General features: G+C 42.6%; 2 protein-coding genes across 2 annotated transcripts; one reads left to right on the top strand and one right to left on the bottom strand.

The window, feature by feature from the left end:
- The first annotated feature begins 382 nt into the window (after positions 1-382).
- Positions 383-2,018, top strand: LOC9642649. The gene is made up of 3 exons (XM_024677936.1): positions 383-1,567; positions 1,634-1,741; positions 1,804-2,018. Exons 1-3 carry the CDS (start codon positions 451-453, stop codon positions 1,824-1,826), a joined length of 1,248 nt encoding a protein of 415 aa, XP_024533704.1. The 5' UTR covers positions 383-450; the 3' UTR covers positions 1,827-2,018.
- Positions 2,019-3,538: 1,520 nt separating this feature from the next.
- On the bottom strand, positions 3,539-4,044 carry LOC9632569 (probable E3 ubiquitin-protein ligase ATL44). The gene is made up of 2 exons (XM_002961164.2): positions 3,956-4,044; positions 3,539-3,812 (listed from the first exon to the last, which is right to left on the bottom strand). The coding sequence occupies exons 1-2, from the start codon at positions 4,042-4,044 to the stop codon at positions 3,539-3,541; spliced, it is 363 nt and encodes a 120-aa protein (XP_002961210.2).
- Positions 4,045-14,781: the final 10,737 nt, after the last annotated feature.

Below are 14,781 nucleotides of genomic sequence, written 5' to 3' on the forward strand. Positions count from 1 at the left end.
TTGAAACTTGTCTTGGGCATAAACTGGTGTCAATGTTCAATCTAGTTCTACTATGACAGCTGACTCATACTCTGAATCATTACTTCACTGATAAGGCTTTTATCCCCAAAGTGTGCACTCTTGGGGTGGTTTTCAGATGGAGGCCATTGTATCAATAGTAGGAGACAAAATACAACTTGTGTTAGTGTTTGTAGAGTTTCTTTCCACATCAAGGTAAATAATGTCCTATTGATTTAATGTTTTATTTTTCTCTGGTTTGTTTGTACGTTTGGATGGGATAAGAGTTTTAAGCGGAGCCACCAGTGGAGGACCGCTTGCAAGTGGAAAGCAATGGGAAATCCACCACCTCGGATATAGACTTCAAGCTTGCGGACCGAAAGCTGATCGACGCAAAATTGAGACAACGGCAGTGACGCAGTTTAGCAATTTTAATTAGGTCGAAGCGGAGCTATGGCGGTGGTGTGGATGAAGTGGGGGGACGAGGCGCTGTGCTTCCCACTCCAGGACGGCGCCAAGATGATGGTAAGCTCCATCGCTCGCCACTGGGGCCTGGACCCGGACTCCCTCCGCATCGCCGACTGCGCTCTAGTCCCAGACGCCGACGGCAACTCGGTGCTCTCTCTTGACGACATGGTAGCCTTGCTCCAAGACCAGCCCGACTTGGGCGATGGTAGCAGCCACGACCAAGCACTCCTCGTCACTGGCCGCCGCTGCTCTGCCACCAGGGATGCGTGCTCGGCTTGCGATCACCCGGCCGTCCAGGATCTCATCCGACAGCGAGACGAGGAGGATCTGGTCGCAAGGAAGAAGCAAAGGAGAGAGGCCGCAGAGTCGAGGCAGCGCAAGGCATTCCACAACAGTGTCAAAAACCTGTGGCCGTACGTCAAGGAGCTCAAGGGCGGTGGCCCGTTTAGGCGCTTGAGGCCAGAGCAAGCTCGCGAACTGCTACAGTCCAGGGTCTCCAAGATGGTGGCTCGCTTGCACTTTGTGGAGGGCGATGACGAGCCGAGCAACGACAACTATAGGGGCATGGCCGCCTTGGTGAAACCCGATGGATCTTGCTTCACCGCCGCCTCTTGCTGCGACCGTAGCTCCACCTCTGGCAGGCATGTCCTGGTGTTCTCGGATCCAGCACTGGAGTACGAGTGCGTGGTGTCTTTCAAGGATCCGATCGCCGTTCTGACGCCGATCGAACCTGGCGTCATCTTCAACTATTGCATCAACTGGAATGACTGGTTCTGCAACTCGGGTAGTCCCTATAGCTGGAAGCGCGACCCAGAGTCCGGGGACATCAAGTGCGTGTCGGGCATCTTCCTGGACGGTCAAAGCCTTAGCAGTGGCGAGTGCAAGCCTTACCGCAAGGTGATGCTTCCGTTCGAGATGGTGGAGGTTGGTGCTCCAGTACTTGATAGCCGTGGAAATCTTGGCGGAATTGTGGTGGAATTCGAGGAGATCCCGGCTCGCAATACTCGGTCCAAGAAGAATTATGGGCAGAGGAAGTTCGATATGATTAGCATCCGTGACTTCTACAGCAAGATGATCAGCAGGAATCCTGACTTCGCGAAAGGTTTGGTTTCCGGCCTCCCTTCTTCTTGGCAGTTTTAACTTAACTGTAACTGTCTGATGTCCTCAGCGCTCGGTGCTGCCCTTGAGCACCGGAAAGCAGCCGTTTATGAGGCATGTGGCGGTACTGGTCTGACGACTCTTTGGAAGGATTGGATGACAACTCATCCCGTCGGAGGTAAGATACATTCTGGAATACGTGACTTTGACTCCGAAGGTTGTGGTTTTTATCTGACACAGAATTTGACATTGATGAGCCTTGAAGTAAGAGGTGTAGCCCTGTCAAGGCTTTTGGAGATCTATCAATGAGGAAGACCTCCATTCAGGCTACGTAAAATCTTTAGCTATTATAAGATAGGAGTGTTTTGGAGCCGAATCCAAAGCTCTTGGAGACCTGGCATTCATTTGCAATGTTTTTGTTTCAGCCGAAAAGGAATATTCGGCATCTTCTTGCAGAGATAATTTCTTGGATGGAGCTGGATTGCTGCTATGGCTGCCTGGATCGCTTGCTTGCTTGGCTCACGCTGCTCTCTCGTTTTTGTGTGTGTTGGTCTTTCGTTTTTGCAAAGATTTCAAATGAGCTCCTGACCGGAGGAGAAGGAAGAGGAATAGCCACTTGATCTTGTTCTTTTTCTCTTCCCAAGAGGACTACGAGCTACGCCACCAATATTTACAGGCTTGTCCCAAGGTAAAGTTTCTATGGCTCTTGCAACTCCGACGCATCTGGCACGTAAGGGATGATCTCGAGCATCAATCAAGCGCCCACAACTCCACTCCTTTTGTATCTTTGAACACGCTCTTTCTCACTCCCATATGTGGGACGACCGCGCACTTCTCACCGCATTGAAGGCAAGGATTGGACCACGCTGTGGTGTGAAGGACGCGAGCATGGATCGCCCAGCCGATGCCGAGAGCTGCACGGCACGCGGGGAAGGAGGCAGCACTTGTTCCAGGGGAAGCTCGCACTGCCGCCGCAGCGCCGCTTAACAGGGCCGCCCTCTTGCACACCTACATCATGTCATCAGCCTCGCGAAATTTCAGAAGTTCTTCTTGACATACTGCATTGCATTTTTAATTCGCCAATTGATGTGGTACGTCTTTTTTACATTTGAAGTTTTTAAACCAGCTTGTGCTTTTACTTCTCAGGCTTTTACAGACCGAAGAACTTGGTTTCTGTTTGCTTCTACTCGGTTATCTCTCCTGGCAGTACTCTTGCATTCGCAGCGAGGCACCATGAGAGATTGAAGACTCTAAGCTTCCGGAAAGCTGGCCTGGAAACGCTTCAGTGTTTCCACTAGTGGAGCTTAAGGTAGGAATTTCTAAACTTCTATAATGGCTTTGGAACTTTAAATAACAACAAAGGCATAAACTCGATCCGTCCAGTGGTATTCTTGCCGGGGCGAGTGAATGGGCAGTACATTATCGAGGGTTTGTCATCGGGATTTATGTTTGTTCTTGGTGGAATGAGGCAAAACAATTCTCTCTGTCCCATGCTCCAGTTCTCACCATTTTCAGACATAAGAAAAGAAAGAAAACTTTTACACATTTACTGCTTTTCTTCTTTGCCACGCACGAGGTCTCCTAGTCATTTATCCAAGGGTGCACTTACCACTTACAAGAATAATTAGTTCTAAGACACTTAGCAAACTGTCCTATCAGCGTTGGATTCTGTGGAATGATGTTGAGCTTGGATCGGAGATCATCTTCGTTATGCCTGGACGAATTATGCTAAAACAAGCCCGTGTTGGGGTACTGGACGAGGCCACTGCATCCGTGAACAGTGCTACTGATGGAGTGATTTCCACCATCGCTCGCCTAACTGTGGTGGACAGCGACTAAGTCCTAAACGATGGTATTGTTTTTGTTTTGGTGATAAAAATCTTTTTAATAAAAAAGAGCTCACATTTCTTCTATTTCTGGATCATCAACTTAAGTCTTTGTAATTTCAGAGCCTTTTAAGTTCGGTTGGCTCGTGTCAGACGCTACAGCGGCAAATCGGGCAAGTGTGTTTCTTGGAGAGCCACATCGAGATACAGTCGCGATGGTAGAAGTGCTTGCACTTGGGCAACACATTCACCTCTTGCCCATCGCCAAAATGCCCAAGGCAAATGGCGCACTCCTCTCTCCCTCGCTCCCTCACGCTGTAGAGCTCCAGGGGAAGTATCACCGAATCCATGCCATTCTCAAGTTTCTTCTCGGCCTCACCATCCCTGGTGGAAGCTCCAGTGTCATACCCCGCCTCACCAAAGCTGCAATCTCCATCTTTAATGCACAACCAGCAGCTCCAACCCGCAAACCACGCGCCACCCAACAAGCAACAGATTTCAGACATCACCCACTATAGTCGGTGTGATAGGGTTTGTCCTTTCACCTCTTTGGGGTTCTTTTATACCGGTCCGCCACCTTTTCCGATGAGCCTTTTGCTGGCACCGTACCACCGTACAGCGCTATAAACCGGCGGCATGGCACCAAGCTCGCCATGACGGTGTCTCTCCCCGCTTGGATCATGCAAGAGCTTGCGAAGGTGGCCCTTGTTTTTCAATTCGTTCACGCCACCAATGTACCTGAGGAAGAGAACAAACGAGGACGGACTGTGATGGAGAAACTTATATAGTTTCGAGATCGTGGGGGTGGGGACGTACCTTCCATCGATTCGACTGTAGCCATCGCCCAACTCCGGCTCCATCATGGAGACTCCTTTGTTCTCGAACGCAATGCTGTGGATCGCTGTGGTGTTGCTGCATTCCTCGTCGTGTGGTTTGAACTGGAGCATGAGCCTGTCCCTGGATCGTCGAGCTCGAGACCTCCGAGATCCAGTCTTCGTTTCGGATTTGCTCCATCACACTTGGCGGCGTTGTCTCTGGTGGAAGAAGAAGTCACGCATTGAACCTCAGCTCCAATTCTCCATCTCCCAGATTTTTCAAGAAATTCATCTTCAAAACAGATGCTTCTGATGCTGGAGTGGGAGCTATCTTGAAGCAAGTGCATGGATTAATAGCTTTTGAGAGCTGGAATTTCTCGGAGGTGGAGTCTTGCCAACCAGCAAATGAACAAGAGATGCTGGGAGTTATCCATGCAGTGACAAAGTGGAGGCACTACCTGCTGACGGTGAGACTCATTCTCTGAATGGATCATTTCAGTTTCTCCTCAAGCCAACAAGAAGCGAAAGAGGTCGATAGAGCGGCTGCAATCACTCGACTTTACTATTGAGTATAAGCGGGAAAACATTCTTGACAGCGCATCCAGATAGCCACGCGTCAGACAAGCAATAGGGTTGACTTTGACCACCATAGCTTTGAAAAACACATCTGCCCGTTCAAGTTCCTCGGCACCAAAAAGCCCAGTGTATCGTTTCACCTGCAACCGAGTGAGTCACAATACAAAGCAGTTCAGACGCACAGGTACAGGTACACAGTACTCGCCACCTCAAAATATGAGTTAAGTTAGTCGTTTGCAGCAACCTTTCGTCGACCCCGTGACAAGAGAACGCCTGGATGATCTGCTGGCTATTTTCATCAGAGCCCGGATAGTGGGCAAGCAAAGAGCAGATTCACTATGTCCCTGAGTATCTCGAACGTCAACTCGTGGCCTTCCTTTTCCACCGGCCACTTGTGTTTCACAACATCCTTGGGTATGGTCAGCAAAACAAAGAACTAGATTGACAAAAAGAGAATAAGTCGCCTTGATGGCTTCATCAAAGGAGAAGAAGGCAGCAACCTGAAGCGGGGTCATACAGTATCAAACTAAACACAAACCCACCTTTCCCCACAGATATTGGGCGCTGCTTCCTAATTCGTCGTCTCCAAGACAGTCGAACTCGTAGAATCTGAATATCAACTGCAGAAAGACAAAGAGAAGCAACACAACTTAGTTATAAAACACACCTTAACGAGCTTCAACATAGAATCATAGCACTGACTTGTATAAACAAGGCAATCACAATTTATCGCCAACTCTGTTAGGTGCCAGCTTTGACTACGTGGTCAACGTCGGTCAAAGGGAGACTCAAGGTATATTAAGGCATGTTAGGGTAAGGGACTTAACCTACCCTAGCACTCACAGTGGAGCGGTGGCGTAGTGGAGCTTTTGAGGTAGCTCGGGGGTGGTTGGGTGGTGAGGAACCTCAAGAGGTGGTATAGCATAGTCTAGGGCGACTAGATCTCTGTCTTTTTGCGCCGGATCATAACATTGGTATCAGAGGAGTTGGTTGCGATGGCTGACCAAGCTGAATGTTGGAATCCTATTGTCGATGGTGGTGCCGATGAAGCTGCAAAGATTTGAACCATTCAAGATGTGGTTCATGAGCTGTGAGCCCTTATGGCCAATCTTCTTCTCATGATAAGTCAGATACAAAAAAGTTGCAAACTTTGTAGCATGAGGATGACGGAAACGAGGAGGAAGAGACTTTCGATCATTGCTCATCAGCTCAACTCTGTGTGGAACAAGATGGAGCTCGAGGATACGCATAAATCAACTTTAATGCTGGAGGGCATGTTTCGTGGCGATCCAGTGTGGATTTTACTGGATAGTGGGAGCGATGACAACTTTGTTTTAGCAAAGTTTGTTGTGGAGCATGGCCTGGTCACACGCGGAGTTCTTCCATACACAGTGGAAGGTGCAGCTACCTCTGCTCAGCATTTCGATGCTTGTGTCGAGGGGCTAGAAGTGTTGGTTGGCAAAACCACACTTGTGGAAACTTTTTATCTCGCAGATATCCATTGTGTAGATCTCATTCTTGGGATGCCATGGTTGGTGAAGGTGGATTCAGAGATAAAGTGGAGTATTAAGCGTATCTCGCTGGAGTATAGTGGCGTTAAAGATGTGTGGTTTGGCTAGGGCATTTAGCCACCAGTTGTTATGCTCTCTGCTACATCTTTGAAGTGGGTTTGTCGTAATGGAAAAGCACTTTTGAGTTACTTGTTGTTTGTTTGTGACTTGGGGGACAAAGGCACGTGTGGGGGAGAAGCAACTGTACGGGATGTACTTGATGAGTTTTCTGATGTTTTTCCATCTGAACTTCTTTATGGATTGCCTTCGTTATGAGGTGTGGAGCATGGGATTACATTGGAGCCGGGGATGCAGCCAATTTATTGGCGTCTATTTCGGTTAAGTTATACGGAGGAGCAAGAAGTTCAACGACAAGTCAAGGAGTTACTTGAGTTTGGATTTATTTAGCTAAGTAAGTCTCCATTTGGTGCTTCGATCTTGCTTGTGAAGAAGAAGGACGGTTCAATGCAAATGTGTATGGACTACCATGCTTTGAACAAGAAGACAGTGAAGGATAAAATGCCGATGCCACGTGTGGATGATATCCTAGACAAGCTTGATGAAGCACAAGTGTTTACCAAGATTGATCTGAGGAGTGGATATCATCAGATTGCAATGGATGATGCATCTATCTCCAAGACGGCATTCAACACAAGCTTCGGACATTTTGAGTTTATAGTTATGCCGTTTGGTTTGACGAATGCACCAACCACATTTACTCGGTTGATGACAGAGGTATTTGGGCGTTATCTTCATGAGTTTGTGGAGATTTTCCTGGACGATATTCTTGTTTTTAGCAAGAATATGGAGGAGCATAAGGTGCATTTGTGCAAGGTTCTTTTATTACTTTGAGACAGCAAATTTTATGCAAAGAAGAGCAAATGTGAATTTGCAAAGTTGGAGGTGGAATATCTAGGCCATATTTTGACATCTAAAGGTGTCAAGACAGATCTAAGGAAGGTAGCTGTGGTGGAAAACTGACGTACACCGACTACAGTGGCTGAGTTGTGCAGTTTTCTTGGTATGGCTAGTTACTACCGACATTTCTAGCATAAGTTTGCAGAGGTGGCTATTCCTTTGACGCGGTTGTTATGCAAGAATGTGCCATTTGAGTGGAAGAAGCCACAAGAGGAGAGTTTTGTGGCGCTGAAGCGATTGTTGAGCGAGACTCCAGTGCTTCGCATTGCTGATCTATCGAAACCTTACGAGATTGAAAACTCCTGCAATCTCTAAACTGGGAGGAAACGTCCACACAAGATCTTCCTAGGAGTTTCAAATCTAATCTAGTCTCTAAATCTAAAACTACACTACAAGATGAATGCACTTACCTGCTTGTGCCAAGCCAAGTAGAGACTATGAACATGTGCTTGAAGGTGTTAGTCCCACGCCTTTGATCCCTTGAAGGCGGTGGGTAAGTAAGACATTGCCATTGCCATGAAGAGCCAAAGAGATAAGCAGAATGACGATGTATTGCAATGTATTTTGTATTAGGGATAAGTCTAAAAACATTCTAAGTCCTACTTTTATAGTTGCTACTGCTCACGTCAAGGTTAGGAATACAGTCCTAACCTTGAACCTCTCAAGTTTACTTTCCTAAGCTTGAATCCTCGAGCTTGTCTTTTTCTCCCTTCTCCAGAGATGACATGCGATGCGAGTGGTTATGCACTGGGAGGAGTTTTCATGCAAGAGGGACAGCCTATTGCATATGAGAGTCAAACTTTGAATTCCGCAGAGCAACGCTATTCCACATATGAGCAAGAGTTACTCTCTATTGTTCATGTTTTGCGGATGTGGCGGCACTATCTTTATGGTGCAGTGTTCGTGGTGTTGACAGATCACAAACCACTTGTGTATCTTTTCACACAAAAGGAGTTGAACACTAGGCAAGCTTGTTAGATGGTCAAACTCATAGAGTTTGGGGAGTTTCCTATTGAGCATCATCCAGGAAAATCAAATGTGGTGGTAGATGCTTTATCTCGTGTTCATCATGTGATAACGTTACAAACACGATTTTGTCATCATTTGAGTAAGGTGGTTAGCAAGTTTGGGCAGTTGGTTGAGCATGCTCAGGCTCAGGATGCTGAGGTGGCCTCTTTGCGAGACCAGATGGAAGCCCTTTTCTCATTGGTGGATGGAATTCTCTACTACAATGGCCGTGTATATTTGCCAAGGGTGGATATGTTAATTACTCAAGTTTTATTCCACTATCATGATTGTCCAGAGGCCGGTCATTTTGGGGGGAAGAAGACGTATGAGTTAATTAAGCACAACTTTTATTGGAGGAATATGAAGACTGATATCCTCAAGTATTGTAAATCATGCGAGCTTTGTCAACGGGTTAAAGTGCCACGGGAGAAGCCAGGGGGACTCTTACAACCTTTACCTATTCCTCAAAGCCATTGGTGTAGTATCTCTATAGACTTCATCACTTGTTTGCCATAAACACAAAGGCAAAAGGAGCAAGTATGGGTCATAGTGGATCGGTTGACGAAGTATGTGCGATTGTTGGCTTTTCGGAAGACTGTCACTACCTCAGACTTAGCTGCGGTTTACTTGGAGAAGGTTTTTCCTGATTTTGGTTTGCCAGAGGATATCATTAGTGATCGAGATTCAAAGTTCACCAGTGGATTTTGGAAAAGCTTTGCAAAGGCTATGCAAGTGACTTTGAAACTCTCGAGTGGAGATCATCCTCAGGCAGATAGGCAAACTGAGCGTGTGAATCAGGTGGTGGAGGATATGCTACATTGTAGCATTGGTCAAAGGCAAGGACAATGGGATCTATATTTTCCGTTGATGCAATTTTCTTACAACAATAGCCAACACAGTGGAGCAAGCTAAGTCCTTACTGTGCCATGTTTGGAAGGCATCCTCGAACAGCGTTGGAGTTAAGATTGCATTTGAGTAAGGACGTTCAAGATAAGCTTGATTTCGAGGCTACTAATCTGGCCACAGAACTTGATGAGATTCTGGTGGTGTGCAAACATAATTTGCAAGTAGCTCAGAATAGAGCGGAGAAGTTTGCCAATGAGCATTACCAATTCTGGGAATATAAGGTGGGTGATCTCGTCTTTGTGCAAGTGATCTTTCCGTCAAGTGAGCGGCGGAATACCTTGGTGCCTTTACAAATAGGGAAGAGTGATAAAATTTCCTATCGATATGCTGGTCTATATGAAGTGCTAGAGCGCATTGGTAAAGCGGCTTATCGGGTGCGGCTGCCAGCTGGGGTGAAAATTCATCCGGTATTTTATGTCAGCCAGTTGAAAGGTGTACTATCTCGGAGTGAAGGGCCCAATGCCTCCTTGATGTATACGGCTGTGGAAGATGGATCAGGAGCTTGAGCAAGGTTCCCCAGAAAGGGTGATCACCGGTACAACTCGTCCTTGGGACAAGGACTTTGTTAGGGGGGAAGAATTGTTAGGCGCCAGCTTTGACTATGTGGTCAACATTGGTCAAAGGGAGGCTCAAGGTATATTAAGGCATGTTAGGGTAAGGGACTTAACCTACCCTAGGGCTCACAGTGGAGCGGTGGCGCAGTGGAGCTTTTGAGGTAGCTTGGGGGTGGTTGGGTGGTGAGGAACCTCAAGAGGTGGTGTAGCATATTCTAGGGCGACTAGATCTCTGTCTTTTTGCGCCGGATCATAGCAAACTCGATAATGTCAAAAGCTCCACAGATCAGCTGGGTCGCGTCGATGGCCATGAGCGCTCTTGCCATTTCAAACGCCTCCTGCAAGTCCAAGCCCATGACTCCGTCCTTAGCATCCATAGACACTACAAACAAGATGGTTACGGAAAGCAAGAATGAATGAACTGGCCTCACAAAGAAAATCTCTCCCGCAATACACAAGTGCAGAGAAATCATTTGGCACTTCATCAAAAGAGACTGTATAAAAGAATCACAAACCTGGATGGAACCGACACAGCAGTTACGATTACCCATCGACCAATAACTGTTTGCAGCCTGATTAAGGTTCTCGGGCTAGGGTGGCCTTCACCTGCGATGTGATTGTCAATCCTCGAGAATAATAGCTGCATGCAAGCTTACCTGAACATATAGGCCTTCCATAAACCCTGCAGACACACAAATGGCTATGTTGCACAAATGAGAAAGGAGGAGCTACCAGATGCGCAAAAGGTTTTAACCGCTGGTGAGCAGCTCAAGGACTTCGCTCTTGGAGCGTGAATCGAAGAGCTCCAAAGTGTCAAGCATCTTATAAGAGATAATCACTGACAACTGCTCCAAAACAACAAAAGAATCTCTATCTAGCTAACGTATCGTGACCAAGCAGCGTCCGGAAAACTCTACAGCTTGCATCGTAGGCTTTGCCACTGAAAGCTTCTTCAAAGCACTGCAGCAAAACCAAAGTCAGCCAGCTCCTCTCTACTAGCGAAGCCTACTGGGATAAGTAAAGGTCAAAGGTCCTTTCCCACATCCCTTAGCTTGATTGCCCCCAATCTCTTGCTGAACTCTACTCTGCCACTTTCAAACATCTGAGTGAAACCCCAATGGAAGAAAAGGTTTATTATTGAAGAGCATACATTAAGGGATACATGAAGGATTCATGGACAGGTCAGAAGTACGTCGGGGATTCAAGCTGTGGCTGGAGGTCAAAATGTGGGAAAGGACCTTTGAATGGAGCATAACTCCCACTCTATTGGAACATCTGTCTGGCTTGGCAAGATTGTCAATGGCTGAACAGGACGAGCAAACCAACCTCCATGTCATGCTGTGAAGAATCCCTTACATGCATTGAGGACTTGTTTAGTGAGAATGTAACTAAAAGCATCAATTTAAATTTCATCCACCCCAAAAAAAGTAAACAGGTCTTCCAAAGTAATGGTGAGGCCAGTTCATTCAGTGCAAGGTAAAAGAAGTGTAGTAGCTAAAGTCAAAAACTACAATATGCTCATGTTCAAAGCTTTCAAGCGTTGGAAGCTTTGAAGGATCTCAAGGAGGAATATGTGTTAAGCACTAGATTAGGATAATAGAATAAAGAAAAGGCCCTGTGATTACCCTTTTATTCAGTTGGTTTAGGGTGTAAGAGATAGGATTTTAACATTGGTATTAGAGATTTTAAACAATGAAAGTAAACAACTTGAGAGACAATTTATAAGGTTTAAATATAAAGGGAAAGGGCCCATGAACAATAATGCATCTCTTTTTCTAATCAGTTAAGGATTTTGTGATACTTGGGGTTAAATGTCCTTGGGTTTGAATAGTATTAGGTTGGATGACCTCCCAGAAGTCCAAACTCAAGAGTGTACATTTAGTATTAGAAAGGGTCTCAAGTCTGACTCCCTTGGTTGGTTTAAGGGAATCGCACCACATATTAATTGATATTTGGTAAGTTTAATTTGTTCTCTCTTGGAAGTCTAGACTTAGGAGCATACATTTAGTGAGAGGGTCTTAAGTCCGATTTTTTTGGTTAGTTAAAGGAATTGCATCACATGTTGATTGACATTTGGTAAGTTCAATTTGCTTTGGTTGAACTCAACCCGAGGGGTAGGGTGTCAAGAAAGCAAGGCTCTCGGAAAAGTTGTAGCTCTCAACTTTTGTTCATGAGGGCATGAATTTATAGGAAAGCATAGTGGATTGTATGCAACCACAAAGAATGATTTGAGAGATAATCTATAGGGTTCAAATATAAAGGAAAAATACCTATAAAAAAGTGATCACCCCTTTAACCAATTGGCTTAGGGTGTAAAGGATAGGATCCTAACATTGGTATTGGAACTCAATTCTCTTGGGGTTTGGTAGACCCCAAGAGAAGGACCATGGTGACCAGAAGGTGGCCTAAGTATGATTGTGGATAATCATTCCTTGACAAAAGGAGGATTGTTAAGCATTAGGTCAAGATAATAGGATAAAGAAAGGGCTTTGCAATAAAGTGATCACCCCTTTAGCCAATTGGATATGATCTTAACAACATGGCAATAAGATCTTTTAGCAATTCATGGGTAACTATTTTCATCCATTGTTTTGATAAGCTAACTAATGACTCAAGATACATGAAAAAATATCATCCCCATAGGCTTGTTAACCAAACCTTTTTCAACTACTATAAGATGGTGCCAATGGATAGTAGCAATAAAGATCATAACACTAAGAGGATACTTGTGGACAGCAACAACAAGAATGACGACATCACATGGGCATTCATTCCTATATATTGGGATAACAAACAGATTTCATGACTATGATATCTATTTTGGTTTTAGTTGTGGAGAGAACACAAACTTTGGCCAAGTTGGATGGTGGCAGCCATTTCCTAATTATGTGCTATAATTTTCTAAAAAAAATAAATTGTATTATAAAATTTTACAAATGGTAAAATATAATAAGCAAAATAATATTTCAAATTATACTTTCTTATATAAAAATCATTTTATAATATTTATGTTTTGTGTTATTCTATGAATTTATTTCTCCTCATATTTTCACCAAAAAAAGATATAATATCAAACTATAAGGCTTATAAATATATGTTTCTTTTGTTTATTCTTCATCTGTAGTATTTCCTTCTCCTAGCACATTAATCATTTATAACTTATATAATTTTCATTCTTAATTTAATGTTGAGTTGGGTGTTTTTTAATCTTCTTCATACTAATTTAGATGTTGAGCATGTGTATGAAGTTGAGAATATTGCTTTTGTTTCATTGGTAGAATCTTTAATCAATTCTAGTGTTCAATATTCCCATGTTAAGTCACTTTAATTAAAGTTTCAAATTGAGTGTATATCCCCACATATGAGTCCCATGAAGAGCCTTTATTTTACTATTACTGCTAATAAGTTTATAAATTCCCTTAAGAGTGTGGACATTTTTATTGATTTTCTAATCTTAAATGTTGAGTTATATGTCGAGGAGGTTAAACAATGTGATTTTTTTGCTTATATTGTGGTGACCAAAGTATTTTATGACATCTTATTTTTCAAACTTTAGACATATATCCTTTTTTTTATTTCCTTATTTCCATATTGCCAACTACTGAAAATTCCTCTTTCGATACTATATTATTTGCTTTTTTTCTTCCATAATGGTTTTTCCATTTTTTCTCTCTTTTTCCTTTTTGCCCCTGATTCTTTAAACTTTTTTTTCTTCGAAGGGGGTAAAGAGGACAAATGATGGAGTGAGGATGAGTAGATGTAATAATGGAGTAAGGATAAATAACATGGATTATAGAGTGAGGTGAGTATAGTGAATTCAAACAGAATATCCAACCTTGATGTTTTGAGGTCGAAAAAATATGATAGTGGAGTGAAGTTAAACATAAATGGTAGAATGAGAATGAATGTAATAAGTCTAAATAAAGTTAATGCTTTATAATGTTTTTTCCTTTGAGAAGGGGATAAAGAGGATGTGGAAGATAAATAGAGTGAGTTTAATCTCCCATATGTAGTGTTAGACAAAAATAAAGTTGTGAGTCCAAATCAACACAAGTTTAAGATATTGATCAAAATGAAGATAAAGAGGCAAGTTTTGCTTATGGTTGTGAGTCCAAGTTAACAATTGTCTCAAACGATTGTCAGCAAACAGATTTGGAGATGAAATGTAACATTTGTTGCAATGGTGCTTTATGGACTGCAATGGCTTCAAAGTCTCTTGTTTAAATTCAAATTATGGCTTGAAGGTTGGTTTGGGCATTTAGCAGTTGTACATGGAGTTGCCTTTGGTTCATCAGGATTCTCTAGTCAATTGATGTTTATACTATAAATTTGGGTTTTGTTTTATTTATGGTTATTAATGGTGGTTTTAGGAGCTTTAAATTCTTATAGTAGTCTTCAATTGCCTAGCAGAAGCTCTAGATGTTCCACTTGACTCATCATCATCACTTTCTTCATCTTTTGGACAGGAGGATAGTGTTAGGATATATATATATATATATATATATATATATATATATATATATATATATATATATATATATATATATATATATATATATATATATATATATATATATATATATATATATATATATATATATATATATATATATATATATATATATATATATATATATATATATATATATATATATATATATATATATATATATATATATATATATATATATATATATATATATATATATATATATATATATATATATATATATATTCATATTTATTTAAGAAATTATTATAAACTCTAAATTATTAGTAATGAGGTTTAGATTCCCAAACATATATTACCATTTCTAGCATTACAATTATTATGAATACAAAGATAAGGAGCAACACAATTTGGTTCTGGTAAACAAAATGTACTAATAGACTAGAGTGTAATATCAAAACTATTATAAAGAACAAGTTTTCCATCAATTTTTACTTAAAATTAGTTTAAGATTAAATATTACAAAACTTTTTGAATAAATAATGGTTTTACAATCTCATTGAGAAAAAATAGACTTCTCTAGATACAAACTTTGATTAGGTATTGCAAAATGTT

This window comes from Selaginella moellendorffii, unplaced genomic scaffold (genome assembly GCF_000143415.4).
Source record: "Selaginella moellendorffii unplaced genomic scaffold, v1.0 SELMOscaffold_0, whole genome shotgun sequence".
Classification (NCBI taxonomy): Eukaryota; Viridiplantae; Streptophyta; class Lycopodiopsida; order Selaginellales; family Selaginellaceae; genus Selaginella; species Selaginella moellendorffii.